At 51.3% G+C, this 21,563-nt stretch overlaps 1 protein-coding gene and 1 pseudogene across 2 annotated transcripts; one reads left to right on the forward strand and one right to left on the reverse strand.

The window, feature by feature from the left end:
* Positions 1–7,571: 7,571 nt before the first annotated feature.
* On the reverse strand, positions 7,572–8,504 carry LOC308050667 (olfactory receptor 14J1-like; annotated as a pseudogene). The gene has a single exon. The product of its transcript is annotated as an olfactory receptor 14J1-like (transcript).
* Positions 8,505–18,942: 10,438 nt separating this feature from the next.
* LOC308050612 (olfactory receptor 14J1-like) lies at positions 18,943–20,417 on the forward strand (the record flags this gene model as incomplete). Its single annotated transcript, XM_080360770.1, has 1 exon — positions 18,943–20,417. One exon carries the CDS (start codon positions 18,943–18,945, stop codon positions 19,882–19,884), a length of 942 nt encoding a protein of 313 aa, XP_080216896.1. The 3' UTR covers positions 19,885–20,417.
* Between the last annotated feature and the right edge of the window lie 1,146 nt (positions 20,418–21,563).

Here is a 21,563-nt window from a genome sequence, read left to right on the forward strand (position 1 = left end):
CACAAGGCCATGCTGCTGTGCTTGTGTTTTTCATGGCTCAGGGGAGGACATGGGGCACCATGTTACGTCATGGTGCTGGTCTGAGTGTCCATCTGTGGGTGCCCAGTGTTCCTGGAGATGGTGAAGGACCTTCCGTGATCTCTCTTGGACTGTCTCGCTGTGGTTTCCAGGCACCACAGCCTGCTCCCTGTGCTCTGTGCTTCAACAGGGGAATGAATGACCCACAGAACCCTGTTTCTGCATTTCCCAGCTCAGGGCAGGCTGCTCTGTCACTGCGGTAGCGGGAGCAGCATGAAGAGCTCCTGGCCAGGAGTCGTGTGCTGATGAGAGGGGCTGGCACAGGAGGAAACCAGAGCAGAGGACAAAGTGAGGCTGGCCTTGCTTCCATCATGCCATGGCTGGCCCCAGCACTTAGGCTGATAGGCTCATCCCCTTCTCTGTCCCACTCCATCTATCTATCCACCCATCTGTCCATCCATCCATCCCAGTACTCCATCTGGGAGAGCTGCCCCCTGCCCCATCACGTTTCTCATCCCAAAGAGATCATATAATAATTTAAGTTGGGAGAGACTCTCAAGATCATTGAGTCCAATTATTAACCTAACTCTGGCACTAAACCATGTCCCTAAGAACCTCATCTATATGTCTTTTAAACACTTCCAGGGATGGTCACTCAACCACTCCTTGGGCAGCCTGTTCCAATGCCTCACAAACTCTTCCATGAAGAAACTTTTCCTAATATATGAACTGAATATTCCCAGGTGCAACTTGAGGCCTTTTCCTCTCCTTTTATCACTTGCTACATTGGAGAACAGACCAACACCCTCCATGTTCCAACCTCCTTTCAGGTAGCTGTAGACAGCTATAAGGTCTCCCCACAGCCTTCTTCTCTCCAGGCTAAACAGCCCCACTTACCTCCACTGCTCCCCGTCTGACTTGTTCTCCAGACCCCTCACCAGCTTAGTTGCCCTTCTCTGAACTCACTCCAGCACCCCAAGGTCTTTCTTGTAGTGAGGGGCCCAAAACTGAACACAGGATTTGAGGTGCTGCCTCACCAGTGCCAAGAACAGAGGGATGATCACTTGCCTGGTCCTGCTGGCCACACTGTTCCTGATGCATGCTGGGATGCTGGTGGCCTTCTTGGCCACCCGGGCACACGCTGGCTCATGTTCAGTCACTGTCCATCAACACCCCCAGGGCCTTTTCCATTGGGCAGATTTCCAGCCGCTCTTCCCTGAGCCCGTAGTGCTGCCTGGGGTTGTTGTGACCCAAGTGCAGGACCCAGCACTGGGCATGAAATTGAACAAGTCCAAGAGTTGGATTGTTCACCTGGGATAGAGTAACACTGAGTGCAAGTGTAGATTGGGAGAGAGCGGCTGGAGAGCAGCCCTGCAGAAAGGGATCTGGCGTGATGGTTGGCCACAGGGTCAACAGGAGGCAACACTGTCCCCCAGCAGTCAAGACAGTGACCCCCATCCTGGGGTGCATCAAACACAGCATGGCCATGTGGTCAAAAGAGGTGACTATGCTGCTGTATTCAGCATTAGTGCGGCCTCATCTTGAGAGCTGTGTGCAGTTCCTGGCCCCACATATTTTTACAACAAGGTCGTAAAGGTCCTTGAATGCATCTAGACAATCCCCAAGCCCATTGGAGGCCCTTAGGAAGAGTTCCTCTCTCCAAATATCCAGCCCAACTTGTTGCTGCATGAACAACCAGGAGAAACTGCCCCTGGACCCTCATTCCAGACCCCATCTCCTCCACCCCACACAGGCCATGCTCTCCCCCTTGGCACTGAGGTGGTTCCAGGGACCCAAGAGACACCTGTAGGAGGAGATGTTGGGTGGGGATATGGTGTCCTTCAGTGCTCCTCATGGTACCTCCTGCTGGGCTTTGTGCCACTGGTCACAACCCTCTGAGCCTGGATGTTCAGCAAGTTCTCAGTGGTGCTGAGCAGGAACATGCCCACGAGCACATTGGGCTGCACTGGGAGGAGCGTGGCCACCCAGACAAGGGCAGTTATTGCCCATCGTGACTCAGCACTGGTGTGGTCACATCTGGAGCCGTGTGTCCCAGTGTGAGGTTCCCCATTCTGGAGGAACAGGAGGAGCTGTCGTGTGGCCAGAGAAAGTCTGGGTCATGTGTGGAGTAGTAGTAGTAGTGTGTACTACTGGTGTACTACACCCAGTGTGTAGCCTGGTTAAGTGGAGCGTGAGGAAACGTGCTGTTTCTACTGAAATTGAGTTGATTTTCTTCATGGATTTTGAACCACTGTCCTTCACAGCCAGTACAGTCTTTTGTTTAGATTTACTATGAGAATAATGAGGTTACGCTGTTTCTTCCCTGGGATAGAGTTCATTTTGTCTTTTAGCAGCTTTACAGTGTTTGCCATTTGCTATGAAAGGAATGTCAGAACTCACTGGTATCTTGGCTGTTGTCAGGGAAACCAAGGACTTCTTTGGCCATCCAGCTGTGGATGCAGATTGGCAGGAGGAGGCACAGACAGGACAGCACCTGGATTGACATGCAGGTCAATCAAGGAGCTATTCTCTACCATTAGCGTCATGCTCGGTATAAAGCTGGAGATGCCGTTTCCAGCCCATTAGTTTTGGTTTTCTCTCTGTTTTGCTTAACTGTGTTCGGAAGTTCCATTCTATTGGGAGTTCAGTGTTAGTTCAGTTTTACGATGTTTTCCAATTTTTCAGTTGGCCCTTGGGCCTCTCTGCCTTTTGCACTTGTACTTTCTCTTGCCTGGATCAGCTGTTCAGGACCAGGGTGCTCTCTTCTTTTGGGCTGCCTCTTCAGCACAACTGGAGTTCTATGGGGGATTGCACTGAGTGTCATATACTTTACTTTGTGTATTTTAGTATAAGTATAATATTACTAGTAGCGTATTATTTTCATTGTCTTATTATTTTTTTTTTCTAAATCCACAAGTTTCTCTCTTCCTATTCAGTTGTCTCCCTTATCCCACTTGGGGACTGGGAGCAGGATGTGAGCAGCTCTCATGGTCTTGGTTGGTGGGTGTGGTAAAACCATGACAAGAAAGGGCAGTAGTAGCTTCAGAAATCTTGAAAATCACTTTCCAAGATGATGGGAGCAGAGAAACAGCATGAGGAAGGAAACCATCAGAAACTGCAGCTCTGGAGGTCCAGAGTGGAGCTCAGGATAAACAAATGTCATTCTGAGCGCAGTGCTGTGGTCATTCAGAGAGACTCAGGATCAGCCATGACTTTGTGTTTCCAGGAACAGCTGGTGAGGATGGAGAGACAGCAGCACAGGTGGGGACACACTGGGCTGAGAACAAGGTGGGGAAGCGCATGGGGTGTCTGCAGCCTGTGGGGAAACAGCCACAGGCCTGGGACAGTGCAGGATGGACCATGGTGGACATGGCCAAGGGCGCTGGCAAGGCTGGATGTCCCTGCAAGAGCCAAGGTCTTTGTCCCCTTGGCTATGGCTGATGTCCCTGCCAGCGAGGCCTAAGAGAAGACACATGGTTGTCATGGCCATGGCACCCCATTGCCTCCTTGCACCCCCAGGGAGTGTCACACCATTGTCCTGCACTGGGCATCGCACTCCCCACAGCCCCAGGAAGAGCCCTGAGCCACACGTGAGGGACAGGATCTCCCTTCCAGGGGCAGGGGCTCAAGGCTTGGCCATTGTCCTTCATCAGACAAACCAAGGGCTTTCTCAGCATCAGAGCTGCTGCACTTTGCCTTTGCCTGATGCAATCACTGCCTCCAATTATCTGCTCTAACGAGTCCCTGGGAGGCTTTGTCAGTAACAGCCCTCAGTGGGGCCCATTAATGCTTCAAGGTACTTTGGAGTTTGTTCTGGCTTGGACTTCTTGAGCAGATTCTTCAGTCTGTGCTTGGTATCTGACGTTCATGGACTCAGCACCAAATACACCATGGGGCTCATTAAAACACAGAAAGCCCTAATGAGTGATGTTGCTTTCTGTAATTTCCTTCACATCTTCCAGACTTGTAGAACTAACTGGAGAGGTTTCAATGGGACACTTGCTGATGAAGATTTCAAAGAAGATTACATAAGATGGGGTTTTTTCTTTCAATGGTATTTTCTCTCATTTTTCCAGTGTATGGAAGAAGTGACAGCAGCATTCTACACTGGACATTGATCCTGAGGATCTCCTGAAGACATCTGGACAGGCAGGAGAACAGTCCCTGAGGCTGGACACTGTATGGACAACCTGGCTCCTCACCCCCAACCCCAGTCTGCCGGTTCCCTCATTGGCCACCAGAGATTGCATCACTTTTCCTCCATCAGACTTCTCCACTGAGCTCTGCAGGAGATGCTGCAGCTCCTGTGCACCAGCTCCACCTGCTCTCCTGTGCAAACACTGCACAGTTCAATCAACAGCAAAACACTTTCCTCAGCTGTGTGTGTAAGTGGATCTGATGAGGTCCAGCATCCACAAGGGACACCCACACAAGAACTGCTTTAGACAGAGAGACAGGAGAGGATAGAAATAAACACAATGAACATGTTGACTGCCATGTCGATTAGAGCTCTGAAGAACAGGGTAAGTTTGTAACTCCCTGAAGCTCAAAGCAGAAACCAGACAGTTGAGAGGCCACTGAATGACCAAAGAGCAAGTGGAGGAGAAACCTGAGAGCACTGGGAAGGGCAAACGTCCAGACAGGGCTGGAAAGTTGTCCTTGGACAGGGATATTTAATCAGGAGAGGTGGGGACTCCTGAATGACGAGGGAGATGAAATCATAAAGTCTTGGTAATAGAAGTACAGGGGAAGACCAGTATTTCTTCTCCTACCCTTAATACATCTTTCATCAGCTGTCTCACCGTGAACAGCAAGGGCCATTTTAGGGGCCCAGTGTACCTGAGGTGCTGTCCTGGTGTTGGCATCTATCACACAGGGCCTGGGGAGACCAGAGCACCGTGCAGTGCAGGTGGAGCCTGGGCAGTGGTTCCCGGGGCATCTACACTGGCACCAGGTGTTTGTGTCCCTGCAGCTGAAGACATTTGTGTCCTGAATCCATCCCCAGCTCTGGAGAATTCTTTCCTTTGCAAAGAAAAGAGACTCCTCATGCAAAGACTTTAAAATAGCTAAATAAATAAATAAGTAAAGAAGAAAGCAAATAAATAAATAAATAAATTAGTAAATCAGTAAATAAATACGTAAAAAAGTAAATAAGAATATAAGTAAGTAAATAAGTAAATAAACAAGTAAATAAACAAGTAAATAAAGAGACAAATACATAAGTAAATACATAAATACTTAAATACATACATGAATAAGAAGAAAGAAAGAAAGAAAGAAAGAAAGAAAGAAAGAAAGAAAGAAAGAAAGAAAGAAAAAGAAAGAAAGAAAAAGAAGGAAAGTTTACACCTTCCTTTGCTTTGGATCTTTGACTTCAGTTCTTATTTTAATTTTCATTGACATCAACTGACATCTGATGGGCCTGCAGGCATGAAGCCAAGATCATGTTGTGTCTTGCACTGTGCCCCATGCCCTCTGAACCTGCCCTGCCCAGGACTCCTCACACGTTGCCCAGAGCGAGTCACACTGAGGTGTTGGCTGGTTCACTGACTGGGATGTTCATTAAGATGGTCACCTGCTGAAAATGTGCTCCACGACATAATGAAGAGGCAGAATAAAGCCATAGGACAGTGTTGGTCCCAGTACTCATCACTGAGGGATGCCACTAGAAACTGGCTGAACACAGGACTTTGTACCACTAATGATGTTCGGGTTTGGTCATGCTGCCAACTCCCCACCCATCACAACATCCACATCTACATCCCAGATCTCACCAATCTGCTCTAAGGCACCACAGCAGACCATGTCTGGGGCCTTGCAAAACTCCATGTACTCAACATGACTTTCTTTCCCCTGCCCATTTGGGTTCAACAATTCCTTCCTTGTCCTTCTGCTGCCTGGAGATCCCTGCAGGAGAATGTGGCCCGTCACCCTCCTGGGGACAGACGTAGGCTGAGCAGCCTGTCGTTCTCCCAGTTCTCCTTCCTGCCATTCCTGAAGATGGGTTTGACGTCTGCCTTTCTGAGGGACCTCTGAACCTCTCTGATCACTCTGGCACTTCTGAGACCACGATCCAGAATTTCCCACAGGGAAAGAGGGACAGGTGTAGGACTGTGTAGAACAGCATGTGATGGGGATGGCAAAGGTGATGGAGTGAACAGGGACATTTGCAATGAGTTGTCCAAGGGAGCTGAGATGAATCTCACTGTGCCACTGGGGTTTGTCTTTGGAGTCACACACAGAAGTATCAGGGTTCTGTCAGGTGTCCACATCTGAGCTGGCCCTGTGGACTCTTAAAACACCTTGAAATATTCAGGGACAGACAATTTCCCTTATACACAGAGACAAAGAGCCAGTGTCTGTCTGGCCTCATGTTCCTATTCCCAAAGGTTGGGAGGCACCTCAGCCCGGTGGTGTGTTGCCATGTTTTACATTTATCTTTGATGTCCCTCATCATCATTAGGAGTGGACATTGGTTCAAGGAAGCACATTCCAGTGCTGCTTTCTGCTGGTTTCCTATGGGAAAACCAACATGATGAGACCTCAATGAACTGTCTGTCTCACAGGCCTTAATGGAACCCCAAGGAATAGCTGATGGTGCTTGTTCTCATTTATGTTCATCTTACCTCACATACATGATGTGCACGCTCACATCCCATCCGTACAATGTAAACATGAACCTCTGACCTACTCATACAGTGTAATTCCATGGAGGGACAAAGACCTCTGAGCTGGGGTGAGAGGCCAGTGCTGGAAATGGTGGTTGTGAGGGGCCAGTCCATGGTGATTGACCTGGGGCTCCTTCCACGGGGTGTCCAGTGCACAGGGGCACAGCCCAGCCCTGCTCTGCTGGTCCTGCAGGTCTCTGGCAGGAGCCTGGCTGTGAGAGGACACTGCTGTGTGACAGCCCTGCACACGCACATTGTTCAGCTGTACTCTGGTGTTTAAATCTGTGGCCATTTTCTTGGGCATGTTCTTGACAGAAATTTTAAGAAGTCCGAAGTCTTCTGACACTGTCCTAAGAAGATCGCTGTTCTTTATGGAATTACTTTTACAAAGACCATCTCTGTCACAGCAGTGCCCATTGCCTGTCCCTGCCTGCGCCCACAGCACTGACACACAGCAGGACGGTGACCAAGCTGCCAGAGCACTCAGGCCTTGCACCAACACCAGGGATGAGAAGGAGAGTGTGGAGTGGAACCAGAACAGCTCGGGAAGAACAAGCGCTGCTGCTCCCTGGCAGGGCTGTCACGATGGACTCTTTTACCCTTCACCCATCACAGGAAGTGTCCCTGCAGCTCCAAAAGGCCTTCCAGGAAGGATCTAGTGAAAATCAAGTCACTACAGGAGCCTTTACTTTGTATAAATACACACAGATCATGGCTCCTCATTTACACAACAAGGGGTTATAAAAGAAAAGCAGACAGTGTTTTAGAAAGGGGAAGACAACATTATCAGAATAAAAAAATGCCAACAACAACAGCAAATACATATGACAAGCTGGACTTGTAGCAAGTTACATTTAAACTTCTATGTAGAAGCAGATGAGCAGTTTATTGCCTCAGAAAACACTCAGTTAAGAGTTTCCACAGAGCATCCTTGAGCTCCTGGTTCCTCATGCTGTAGATGAGGGGGTTCACTGCTGGAGGCACCACTGAGTAAAGAACTGACACCACCAGGTCCAGGGATGGAGAAGAGCTGGAAGGGGGCTTCAGGTGGGCAAACATGACAGTGCTGAGGAACAGAGGCACCACGGCCAGGTGAGGGAGGCAGGTGGAAAAGGCTTTGTGGCGTCCCTGCTCAGAGGGGATCCTCAGCACGGCCCTCAAGATCTGCACATACGACACCACAATGAACACAAAACACACAAATGATAAACAGACAGTGACTACAATAAGCCCTAGTTCCCTGAGGTAGGAGTGTGAGCAGGAGAGCTTGAGCATCTGGGGGATTTCACAGAAGAACTGGCCCAGGGCATTGCCCTTGCACAGGGGCAGTGAAAATGTATTGGCCGTGTGCAGCAGAGCATTGAGAAACCCAGTGGCCCAGGCAGCTGCTGCCATGTGGACACAAGCTCTGCTGCCCAGGAGGGTCCCGTAGTGCAGGGGTTTGCAGATGGCAATGTAGCGGTCGTATGACATGATGGTGAGGAGCCAATACTCGATTGAAATGGAAAAGAGAAACAAAAATAGCTGCACAACACATCCTATGTAAGAGATGGCCCTGGTGTCCCAGAGGGAATTGGCCATGGACTTGGGGACAATGGTGGAGATGGAGCCCAGGTCGAGGAGGGCGAGGTTGAGCAGGAAGAAGTACATGGGGGTGTGGAGGTGCTGGTCCCAGGCTATGGTGGTGATGATGAGGCCATTGCCCAGGAGGGCAGCCAGGTAGATGCCCAGGAAGAGTCAGAAGTGCAAGAGCTGCAGCTCCCGTGTGTCTGTGAAGGGCAGGAGGAGGAACTGGGTGATGGAGCTGCTGTTGGACATTGGCTGCCTGTGGGCATGTGGACCTGTGCAATGAGGAAAACGCAGTGACAAGTTAGAGAATAAACAGGCTATTTCTCATGCAATACAACTTCACTGATGGAGGGATGTTTCAGCTCATTCTCTCTTTCTACTAACTGAGAAAAACTGTTCATCACTGTTTAAAACGCAGCTTGGGCATCTGGTTTCCATGAACAGACCTTTGAGGTAAGATCCACTGAACTCGTTTCAGAACAAAAACTGACCCACATCCCCACCCCAACCCCAGAGAGCAAGAGCACCAGGGACAGGTGGAGAAACAGGGAAGGACACTGCAGTGCTACCAGAAAATAAAGCAAGGACAGAAAGGCAGACGGGCATGCTGTGGAACCTTCTCCTTACCCGTCTGTGCTGCTGCTACTCACATAATGAAACTGTAGAGCAAGTACTTTTAGCACCTTTTTTGTGTACCACATTCTAGGAACTCTTCACCTGGTGGTCCAGCTGCTGAGGTGGAGACTCGTGACCTGGACCCCATGGCTTTGGGGCAGAGGGTCTGCTGGGGAGGAGAGGAGACCAGGGGTTGCACTGGGAAATGTGTCTGCACTGGAAAGGATGTGAGAGACGTTCCTAAATCCCATGCCCACCATTTAACTCGTCCTGCCCATGTCTGTCCTGCCTGCAGCTGTGTGTCTGTCCCTGGTTTGCTCCCTGTCAGTGTCACAGACCCCGTCCCACCCGCTGTGTGCTCAGCTCTGTCCTACTCACACCTCCTGGCACTGCCCAGGGGCAGCTCTGTGTGTGCAGGGGCTCAGGAGCAGCTCAGACACGTCCTAATGAGAACTGGGCTCTGAGCGTCTTCTCCAAAGAGAGAAATAAATCCCCATCTCCCACTGCACACCCAGACGAGCAAGAGTGGAAAACTGAAAGCACAGACTCCTTCCCTTGTGGCTGTTGCTGAATCAATGCTGTTGTTCAGAAGGACCCTGTGCCATGTCTGTGGGGGGATCTGGAGCTCTGAGCAGCCCTGACCCACACAGCCGCTTTCAGCCCCACAAGCTTCCTGCCTGCCCTGACGGGGGTCGCTCCTTCCCCCCACAGCTGCTGCCATGGGATCTCCCGGGCAGGCTGAGTGCTGACCCTGGCAGGTGGCAGAGTCCCTGCCCGGCACAGCCCTGGGGTGCAGGGACCCTGCTCTGCAGGACAGCCCTGGGCACCCCTGGGTGCTCACCCGGCTTCACAGCTCTTCAACATGGCCTGACAAGAGCCCCGTCCTTACAGATGCCACAAGCTGTGCCTGCGCCAGTTTCAGGAGATGCCTCCAGGAGCTGCAGCTGCACTGCCCTGCACCAGAGACCTACCATGGCAAGGGCTGCAAAGGTTTCTCCTCCAGTGAGCTCTCAGTCATCCTCCAGTCCTGAGCACCTTTAATCTCTCTCTGCCTTGCTCGTCTCCTGAGATCCCCAGGCAGAGCCCTCAGCCCTGCTGCGTGTGCAGAGGAGCTGCTCCTGGGCAGAGCTGTCTCTCTGCAGCGCTGCCGCTGCCATGAGCTCCCTGTGTCCCAGGAGCCCAGCCCAGCTCAGCAGCACAGGAGCAGCCCAGGGCGCTTTAATGACCCCTCTGGTGAGTTTGGTGCTGAGTCCATGGACCTCAGACCCTGAGGGGAAGTTGAAGAAACTTCTCAAGAAGTCAAAGTCACATTCAAACTCCAAAGTTTCTTGTAATATTAATGGGTCCCACTGAGGGAACCTACTGAGAAACAATATCCCGGTTTGGTTAGAGAAGAAAACTGGAGGTCAGGAAAAGCACAGTAAAGGCGGCTCTGATGCTGAGGAAACCTGGTTGTGTTTCTTTAACCAAAAGCCAAGCCCTGACCGCCAGCCCTGCGAAGGCAGATCCTGTCCCTCCCACCTTGCCCGGGCCATTCCTGGGACAGTGTGATGTGGGGCTGTGCAAGGCCAAGGGCAGGACTATGGTCCCACACCTCCCAGGTTCCTGGCTGGGGACAAGGAGGCCATGAGGCCCCTGTCCTGCAAGGACAAGGTGTCTCCTCACAGCCATCAGAGGTGCAGACAACAGCCACAGCCAAGGGGAGAAGGAGCTCATGTCTGGTGGGGCTTTCAGCCTCTTTCCATCCTGTGATCATCTCCACGACAGCCTGTCCTGTGCTGTGGCATCCCCTGCACCTCTGTTCCTGCAGGCTGGAGACATCCCCCCTGCTGTCCCACCTTGCTCTTGTCTGAGCATCTTCCTTCCTTTGCTGAGATCTCTCCATCCTCCCCAGCTGCTCCTTGAAGCACAAAGCCTTGGGCTGATGCAGACTCCCTCTGCTGACCTGCTCCACCACAGCACTGCCCTTCCATCACATTCCTTTCTGCTCATGTCCAGCCTGGACCTCCCCAGCTGCACTTTGGGCCATTATTTCTTTCTCAAGCTCTTTCCCACTATGCAGAAACCTCCACCACCTCTGAAACCGCCCTTCAAGCACTCTCAGGCTACTCCTGCACTGCTGCAGCCTCCCCAGCACGGCTGGGCCGAAGCAGCCCAGGTCCCTCAGCACCCCACACCATGTGCACAAGGTGCTGAACCTGCCTTGGCACAGCCCTGCACTCTCCAGTCCCTCCCTGCTTCTCCAGACTGGGAAGCCGCACACTGGCACACACCCGTGTGTGTGGGTCACACCAGTGCTGAACCGAATGCGATGAGAACTGCAGGTGTCTGGGTCCCCACGCTCCTCCTCATGCAGCCCCGTGTGCAGCTGCCTTGTTCATGGTGAGCGTGCACCACGGGCTGCTGTGGGGACCTTGTAGTGCCCAGGCCCTTCTCCTCAGGGTCACTGCTCAGCGTGCCAGGTCCTGCTCTGTCCTGACGGATTGGTTTATTGTGCCACCCTGACACATAACTGGCCGCTTCCCCTTATCAACCTTCAGATCTTTCAGATGGGTGAATTCCAGATTTCCTCAAAGCTGTGTCTCTTCCTGGACAGAAGAGGTGCTTCCAGCATCAGTGAGTGGCTCAGATTGGGCAAGGAGTGGGTTCATCTTGGAGCAGCTGAAATCGTCTCTGTCTGACATTTAATCAAACTCCTGCTGTCTTCTCAGAGAGGTGACAACTGTAGCACACCCACACTCACCCCCAGTTCCAAGTCTTTGCCATGTAAACCCTGGTACAGGGTGACAACATGTTCGGTGTTACAAAATAATTGATCATGAAGAAATGGAAAAGATCTTCTGTCAGCAGCCTGAGGAATTCTGCAGTCAATGAGCAGGTTCCTATGGGAAACTGTAATTACCCTGGCATTCATTGACCAGTGAAAGCTGTAGGTGCCGATATTCTAGAAGATCTTGGGACAACTTCTTAACGTGGCTGCCTGGTGGGCCAACAAGGGTGCTGCTCACCTGAATCTGTAACTGGGAAACAAGGAAGAGCTGTTGAGGGATGTGATCATCGGTGTCCACCTTGGCTGTTGTGACCAGGACACAGTGGGGTCCCAGGCACAGAGGGGAGGGAGGAAGGCCAGCAGCAGAGCACAGGCTGGTGGAGTCCAGAGGAGAAGATTTTGACATACTAGGGAATGGTGGCCTATTTGGTGACATGGAGGTTGCTCTGAAGGGTGAAGGAGCTCAGGAAAACTGATCAGCCTTACAGGACAGCCTGCTCCAAGCACAAGAATGATCTCTTCAAATACTGGTGAAAAGAACCATTTATCTCATGAGACTGTTTACCTGAACTGCTGGAGCTCTAGGGCAAAAGGCAGCACACAGGAGGTGGGAGCAGGGGAAGCTGCAAAGGAGGAATTTAGAAACCTTGTCCATGGATGTGGGGATGATGCCAAAGCTCCCCTGGACTTGATACCTGTACGGGAAGGGCAGCAAGATGAGCTGACAGAGCTTCACTTGCAGTAAGAGAATAGACAGGGTGAACGTGGGTCTGCTGCTGAACTTCATAAGAGTAGAATCAGAGAGCACTGATGTTCTTCATGGCTTCTTTGCCTCCATCTTCACCAGCAAGGTCTCCTGGGACTTGGTTCCTGAAGGCAGGAGTCTGGAGAACACCCAGCAGTGGATGGGGCTCAAGTCAGGGGTGACCTGAGCAAACTCAGACACCGTTACAGAACAGGAGATGGGTCACTTGACCAGCTCCTGAACACAAGTATCGCTGTGCTGTGGCACCTGAGATTGCCAGGAACACCCACCTCTTGGTCCAGAGGAGTGTGACTCCTCTTGAGGTGTCCTGGCCTGTCTCCTCACTCACATGGTGATTTAGTTACACACTTTTCTGACATATTCAGTCTTTATCAGGAGATGCAACACATCAATATGAACTGGACGTTGCTGATGCCACCTGTTCTGGAAAGGGAGGGAAGGGCAAGCAGGGATGGAATTTAAAGAAATTTGGATTTATTGCCATATATTATGGAAATGCTCTCTGTTTGGTATTCCTGAAATCTCTCTAATCATCCACACCAGCCTTGAAACCTTTAGGAAAATGATGCACAGAGCCTTGGCTTGTAAGAGCATTTTCTATGCTAGTGAGCCCTCTGGTGCCATGATCATGAACTGCAGATACTGAAACAATGAACAAACCTCTAATGAAGCAAAAGGCAGAATCAATCCCCAGGTTTCTGAGGGTGTTTGGGACCCCATGAAGGGCCATCGCTGACACAGCTGTGAAGGAAACAACCAGAGCAGGTCCCTGTCCCTGGGGGCTGGTGAAGGCAAGACTTGCAGACACTGGTTCCAGGTGGTGAGGGCCATGTGGAGGTGGCTCTGATGCCATGTCAGCCCTTGATGCTTTTTCATCACCAGAATGGCTGAGCCCTGACCCCTGCGACCTGGTAGATCTTTCTCCAATGTTTTTCAAGGCTTTTCCTGTGGTCAGTGTGAGGGTTTTGTGTTTTGGCGGTGGTGTTTATGTCAAGTGCTGTTGCTTTAACTGCAAGGCTCTGGATTCCTGTGGAGCTGGAAATGCCTGTGAGCTCCTCACAACTCATCCAGCTTCTTTCATACACCTGGCAATGGTCACCAGTCACCTCAGTGTCCCAGTCCCAAACTTGCTCGAATCCCCTATTTGTATCCATACCCATCACTCCAGGAAGTTCATGGATCCACCAGGCTCATGGATGATTCCTGAGGACCATCCAAGTGTGGGCAGTATGAAAGAAGAGCAGAGCAGGGTCAGCTCATGGGCCATGACTGAGCACAGTCACCCCAGCAGCAGCCGTTCCCCATCTCCCAGGCACAGCCATGCCCACAGCATGCAAATGGCACTGCCATACATGATTAGCCCAAGAGAAGCCTTTCTTCCTTCCGTATTCCCAGGAAGATCTTCCTCCCGTTCCTCCTCCACCTGCAGACATCAACTGCTTTCCATTGCTGGGCTCAGACATGGCTGGAAGGGTTCACTGAAGCCATCAGCCATCTTATTGCTTCTCCCTGACATGCCCTGACCCTCTCCCACATCTACAATGGCCAATCACAGCTGCTCAGGTTTCCCGCTCTTCAGAAGAGGCCTCGAGCTTCTTGGTTCTTCCTGGTGCTTATTATGAACTTCCTCGCTCTCTCCAGAGTTCACGGTTACATTTCTTGTCCATAACAGCCCTTTATGACCATGTTTCACTAAATGGTTGTGTTTGTATGATCATTTGTGCAGAAAGGGCAGTCACAGGACAGCACCCAATATGTCAAACTGATGCCGAGTGAAATGCCGTAAAGCCCCGATGAGTTTCCCCTGTGTCTGTGTCTCTCCTGGAAGGAGTCTGTCCCGAGAAGGGGATCCAGCTCCTGCCACTCTCTGCAGAGGCACATGAGCAGTGTCCATCACCTGGGGACACAAAGGGTGACGTTTGCCAGACCACCCGTCATCTGAACCACTTAGATATGTGCTTGTGGATGGGGGTATGGAGCCTTATAGTGCAAATACCTATTTAATTGTCATTGCCAGAGGGGCTACCACAGATGCAGAGTACTATTTTACAGATATTTAAATGTAAGCATGTTAAACTTTTATTTTTCTTTAAAAACTGACATTCCTAGGCAAATTACACAAACACCTGAAGGACTTTTCATGCTTTTAACATGATTATCCACAGAAGTCCCACCAGCTTTGCATCTCAGGAAATGGGATCCAGAGTCCAAGGGCAGGATGGTCTGGGCTCTGTGCTGGGATCTGGAAACTGAAACGTGCTTCCATCTCCCAGCCTCCTGCCCTCCTCAGTGAGGGTGTGAGACATTCTGCCAGCGAGGGCTGAACTCACAGCCATGACCAGTATCTTATGTCCAACTGCAGCCAATGGTGTCCTGCCAGCTCAGGATTGGAGCTTCCATTGCTGGAGGTGTTTAAAAGACGTGGAGATGTGGCAATTTGGGACATGGTTTAGTGGTGGTCTTGGCAATGTTTGCCTTACGGTTGGACTCAATGTTCTTAAGGGTCTTTTACAGCCTCAATGATTCCATGATTCTCTGATTCTATGATTTGGGTTGAAACCATTTCAGTTCCATCACCTCCAGGTTCCCTCAGAGGCGGCTGTTGTGTGGCACAACTGTCCTGGCTCTCCAGGCAGGTTGGGCACTGGGTTGGTGCCTGCACTGGCAGTTTTCCCCTTCCTGGGGTAAAAGGCTGTTGAGCAGAGACAGTTGTAGAGATTTGGGTCACAGGGGTTTGCAGCAATCCTGTCAAACTCTGAGCAGGATGAGCTTTGGAGCCCAGGAAAAGTGGAGATGCTCTGAAGGATGTTTGTGAACAGTGGTGCTGTCACTTGTAACAGTAACAGGGAACTCCTCATTCTCACTGATGACGATGATGATTTAAATCTCTTTAATTTCAGTCCTAACAGTCATTCTTGCTTTTCCAAGCATCTACTACATCTCAGCAGTTGTGTCTTGAAAGAATTTCTTAGAATAATGCTTTTTCTCTCACTTCTTTTTTGTTTTAATCATTTAAATAGTACACTTCTTGGACAGAATTACCCCCAAATTGTTCTTCTTTCATTGCTTTTCTACCTTTTAATTATTTCTTATGTGGTGTGATGTGGAGGTTGCATAGGAGAATAGTTTCTTTTTGAGACAAAGGTGGCCAAGGAACAGATCCCAGGTCAGTGCAAAGGGCCAAAGGAAGCCAGAATCTGTATGTGTGTGCACTGACACACACTGTCACCTGCATTTCCAGTCTCTGCAGTCCCAACCGTGACGCAGAGTCTGGAGTTCTGAGCTCCCTCATCTGCCCTGCGTGACACGTGTAAAATGGAACTACCCCAGTCCAATGGCTGGTTTTGATTCTCTTCAGAGCCTGAAGCACCACATGGGTCAGGAGACAAGCCAGGATACCCAACCAGGACTCACATGCTCTGCTCTTACAGTTTAGGTGTTCCCAGCAATCTCAGCAGACATGTCACACTGATATCTGGGTGCAAGGAGCTGGTCAAGTGTCTCATCTCCATTTCTGCAATGATGGCTTTGCTGCCTGGCTGCTGCGCAGACTCTTTACATGGATGCTGACACCTCTTGAACAACCTGCTCTGAAAGGATTAGCAAGATGGGCTGTTCATTCTGGAAGGGTATAAGGACAGTGAAAAACACCCTGGGTGTGGACATATGAGAAGAGATGCACAAGATGTGGTCAGGGCCGTTTGGGGGCCCTTGTAAAGCAGCTCTGGACCCTCTGTGAATTTTTCCTATGGTCAGGGAGAATCTAAGAGCTTTCTCTAAACTGAAAACATGAAGGGGATGAAAGGACAGCGTCATTCATGCTCAAAGGGAGCTCAGGAGGTGTGTTGACCAACCTCCTGCTCACAGCAGAGTCAGACCAGATTGCTCAGGGCTTTATCCAAACACATCTTGGTCACATTCTGGGACAGAGTGAGTGCGCACTCCTGGGAAACAGCTTCCAGTGCTGGACTATCCTCAGGACTGGAAAGTTTCTCCTTTTACCTACTGTCCTTCTAAGCCCAACCATCCAGCTTGCTTTATAGCCATTTACTTGAACATCAAAGCAGACCATAATATCCTCCCTTGGACACATGAATATTGCAGGGGATGATGATGGATGCCTTGCTGACTTGCAAGTAAAATACCATAACTATTGTCCCCACATGCAGAAACCCTGTCGTTTCCTCATAGAAAGCAAAGAGGATGGACAGGCACAATCCACCCTGCGTAAAACTCTTTACATGTTTAGAGTGGGTTTTGATCTGGACTGTTGATGCTGTCCTTGAGACCAGATGAACTCACTCCTGCCACCCTGCCTGGCTGTTCATTCCATCCGTGTCACAGCTCTGTCTGCAGCACTGACAGCTCCAGCTCCCCAGTCAGGTCCCTGGCTGAGGACATGGCCTCACATCTGGGCTGAGCCACCCCAGCTGTGGCACCAGCCCAGCTCTGACCTGCACAAGAAACCTGGTACCAAGAGTCCAAGCGCCCGTGTGTGCAAAGGCTTTGAATCAGAGCACAGACATGACATGGCCAAAGATTGATGAATGTCTCTCTAGACCTAGGAGTATAAAACCAGAACAAATTGCCTGAATTCCTTTAACTGAAGATATTCCTTCCCTAGTTTGCAGAAATTAGATAATTTGCTGTAACATTCCTGGTGTCCTGTCTAATGATGGGACAAGAAGAGATGATTCTCATACCGATTCTTTTTTTAAAATGAAAAATACAATACTGGAAAGAAGTGTCTCTTCAGAGGAGAGAGAATCAACATCACTGATTACTTCAACTTCAAAGTTGTGCCACTGGGGCCCCAGGAACACCTGGAGGAGCCCAGAGGGGACAGAGAAAGGGACATCATGGGCTGCTCCTGTGCTGCTGAGCTGGGCTGGGCTCCTGGGACACAGGGAGCTCATGGCAGCGGCAGCGCTGCAGAGAGACAGCTCTGCCCAGGAGCAGCTCCTCTGCACACGCAGCAGGGCTGAGGGCTCTGCCTGCAGCACCGAGGGCACAGAAGCCAAGCACAGAGAGGGGAAAGGCAATGTGGGGTGAATGGTTGCTGAGGATTCAATGAGACAAATCACAGTTCTAACACGGTAAGTCTCTGGCTGTAGGACAATGCAGCTGCATTTCCTTGAGGGATCTAACGATGATACACCCCACAATTTACAGGAGCTGTCAGGTCTCTCTCACAGTATTTCTCATGTAGAGGACAAGAACATGGTTCAGAGCAGCGCTTCCCTGCTGCACTGCCAGAGGGACAGGGCATGATGGCAACTTCTGCTGAGGGTGACTGCAGGGGGGATACCCAGGGGTGCCCAGGGCTGTCCTGCAGAGCAGGGTCCCTGCACCCCAGGGCTGTGCCGGGCAGGGACTCTGCCGCCTGCCAGGGTCAGCGCTCAGCCTGCCCGGGAGATCCCATGGCAGCAGCTGTGGGGAGATGGAGCGACCCCCGGCAGGGCAGGCAGGGAGCTTGTGGGGTTGAAGGGGGCAGTGTGGGTCAGGGCTGCTCAGAGCTCCAGATCCCCCCACACACATGGCACAGGGTCCTTCTGAATAACGACATGGAGATATAAACAGATGCCAGGGAAGGAGTCTGTGCTTTCAGTTTTCCACTCTTGCTTGTCTGGATGTGCTGTGGGAGATGGGGATTTATTTCTCTCTTTGGAGAAGACATTGAGACCCCAGGTCTCGTTACGACGTGTCTGAGCTGCTCCTGAGCCCCTGCACACACAGAGCTGCCCCTGGGCAGTGCCAGGAGGTGTGAGCAGGACAGAGCTGAGCACACAGCGGGTGGGACGGGGGCTGTGACACTGACAGGGAGCAGACCAGGGACAGACACACAGCTGCAGGCAGCACAGACATGGGCAGGAGGAAGGAGCTCCTAATAGATATGCCAGGGACTGGATTGAGGAACCCCCCTGCAATCCCCTGCAGTGCAGACACATTTCCCAGTGCAACCCCTGGTCTCCTCTCCTCCCCAGCAGACCCTCTGCCCCAAAGCCATGGGGTCCAGGTCACGAGTCTCCACCTCAGCAGCTGCACCTCCAGGTGAAGGGTTCCTGGAATGTGGTACACAAAAAAGGTGCTAAAAGTACTTGCTCTCCAGTGTCATTATGTGAGTGGCAGCAGCACAGACGGGTAAGGAGAAGGTTTCACAGCATGCCCGTCTGCCTTTCTGTCCTTGCTTTATTTTCTGGTAGCACTGCAGTGTCCTTCACTGTTTTTCCACCTGTCCCTGGTGCTTGTGCTGTCTGGGGTTGGGGTGGGAGTAAGGATCAGTTTTTGTTCTGACACCAACACAGGGGGTCTTGACCCAGAGGTGTGTTCATGGAAAATAGATGCCTAAGCTGCATTTTAAGCTGTGATGAACTGTTATTCAAACTTAGTAGAAAGAGAGAATGAGCTTAAACATCCCTCCATCAGGAAGGGGGTTTTCCATGAGAAACAGCATGTTTATTTTCCACAGAGAAGTCTCCCCTAACTTGTCACTGTCCTTTCCTCCTATGACAGGTCCTCATGCCCACAGGCAGCCAATGTCCAACAGCAGCTCCATCACCCAGTTCCTCCTCCTGCCGTTCACAGACACACGGGAGCTGCAGCTCTTGCACTTCTGGCTCTTCCTGGGCATCTACCTGGCTGCCCTCCTGGGCAACGGCCTCATCATCACCACCATAGCCTGGGACCAGCACCTGCACACCCCCATGTACTTCTTCCTGCTCAACCTCGCCCTCCTCGACCTGGGGTGTATCTCCAATATTCTCCCCAAGTTCATGACCAACTCTCTGTGGGATACCAGGGCCATTTCCTATGCAGGATGTGCTGCACAGATATTTCTGTTTGTCTTTTTAGCATCAGCAGAATTTTATCTTCTCACCATCATGTCGTACGACCGCTACGTTGCCATCTGCAAACCCCTGCACTACGGGACCCTCCTGGGCAGCAGAGCTTGTGTCCACATGGCAGCAGCTGCCTGGGCCACTGGGTTTCTCAATGCTCTGCTGCACACGGCCAATACATTTTCACTGCCCCTGTGCAAGCGCAATGCCCTGGGCCAGTTCTTCTGTGAAATCCCCCAGATGCTCAAGCTCTCCTGCTCACACTCCTACCTCAGGGAACTTGGGCTTCTTGTGGTCACTGTTTGTTTCGCATTTGTGTGTTTTGTGTTCATTGTGGTGTCCTATGTGCAGATCTTGAGGGCCGTGCTGAGGATCCCCTCTGAGCAGGGACGGCACAAAGCCTTTTCCACCTGCCTCGCCCACCTGGCCGTGGTCTCCCTGTTCCTCAGCACTGTCATATTTGCCCACCTGAAACCGTCATCCATTTCCTCCCCAGCCCTGGACCTGGTGGTGTCTGTTCTGTACTCGGTGGTGCCTCCAGCAGTGAACCCCCTCATCTACAGCATGAGGAACCAGGAGCTCAAGGAGTCTATAAGGAAAATGATGGCTGTTTACTTTTCAAAAGCAGTAATGAAGTGACCTCCTGCTTCTGCATGTGACTTGTAATATAACACATTACTAGTTCAACATGAGTTCTGTACGTTTTTTATTTTTTTCTTTGGTTTTATGTATTCTTTGATGTATTAATGCTACCCACAAGCAAAATTATTTTTCATCTTATATCTATGTCCGTATCTACATGTTTGGTGTGACCCGTTGTCTTTTTCTAAATAAGGATCTCTTCTCTCTGTGTGTATAAATGAAATAAAGGACCCCGCACTGACTTGTTTGCCCAGAATCCTCTCTCTGGGATCTCTGGGGCTGCAGGAGCCATGTCTGTGTGCTGAGGGGGAGTGAGCAGGAGACACCCTGAGCTGGGTCTTCCTCCCATCCTGACCTGCATGAGCCTGCAGACTCACCCCATGGCCCTGGGCACCACAGCCCACTTGCTCTGCAGAGCAGCACCGCCAGGTCACAGCTGTATGGAGAGTGGGAAGGGGGACAGGAACAGCTGGCCAGGTCAGCATAGCTCAGCTCTCTTGGGAAAGGGCTCTGTGGGGAGACGGGATGGTCCAGGAGAAGAGTGGGGCACTGTATGTGTGCAGGAAAGACATGGAAAGAGAAACCCTTTGCTGCAGGTGGCAGCTTGGGGCAGGTGGCCCTGGCACTGTGGCCGTAGGACCTTCCTGAGGATCCCCTAGGCCAAATGTCTCATGCTGTCCTGGGGAGCCGGTCTGGACCTGGGTCTGCAAGCTGCCTGTGCTGGAGACCCACTCAGCTTGCTGGCTGGATGGACATTCTCACTGTCCTTCATTCTCACTGGTCCCCACTGCTGTGGGACCAGTTCCAGTTCCAGTGTGGCTGCTCTGCGGGCTGGGCTGGGGAGAGGGCAGGGGGTGGCACAATTCAGGAGGGGGTGGGAGGGCTGAACTGGCAAATGCCCCAGAGAAGAAAATACCAGTGAAGGGCTGAAGTGTGTGAGTGTGCAGGGCTGGCACACAGCAGGGTCCTCTCCCAGCCAGGCCTCCTGGGAGAGCCCTGAAGCATCAGCAGAGCAGGGGCTGCTGTGTGCCCATGTTCATGGGACAACCTGGGGAAACTGGCCCAGCACAGTCACCACAGACCAGCCCCTCAAAACCACCTTTTCCAGCACTGGCCCTTCACCCCAGCTGAGAGAGGTTGTTCATCCCTCAACACAAGGACACTGAATGAGTAAGTCAGAAGGCAATGTTTCCACTGTATGGATGAGATATGAGCATGCATATCATGGACATAAGATGAACCCGACTCAGTACAAACACCATCAGCTGTTCCTGCAGGTTCCATGAAGGCCTGAATGCAGCACTAGGATGTGCTGCCTTGAACTGAGGTCCCCATGTCCATTCCTCATGACGTGGGACATGAGGATGGCCATGCCTAAGGATCTGGACATGCTGGACCATGGGGCTGAGGCCTATTGTCTGAGGCTTAACAAAGCCAAGTGCTGGGTCCTACACTTGGGTCACAACAACCCCAGGCAGCGCTAGAGGCTCAGGGAGGAGTGGCTGTAAAGCTGCCTGGAGGAAAGGGATGTGCGGGTGTTGATGGATAGCTGGCTGAATATGAGCCAGAATGTTTCCAGGTAGCCAAAAAGGCCACCAGCATCCTGGCTTGTATCAGGAATGGTGTGGCCAGCAGGACTAGAGAAGGGATTTTTCCAATGCTCTCAGCACTGGTGA

The sequence above is a fragment of the Nesoenas mayeri genome, assembly GCF_963082525.1.
Source record: "Nesoenas mayeri genome assembly, chromosome: 29".
Classification (NCBI taxonomy): Eukaryota; Metazoa; Chordata; class Aves; order Columbiformes; family Columbidae; genus Nesoenas; species Nesoenas mayeri.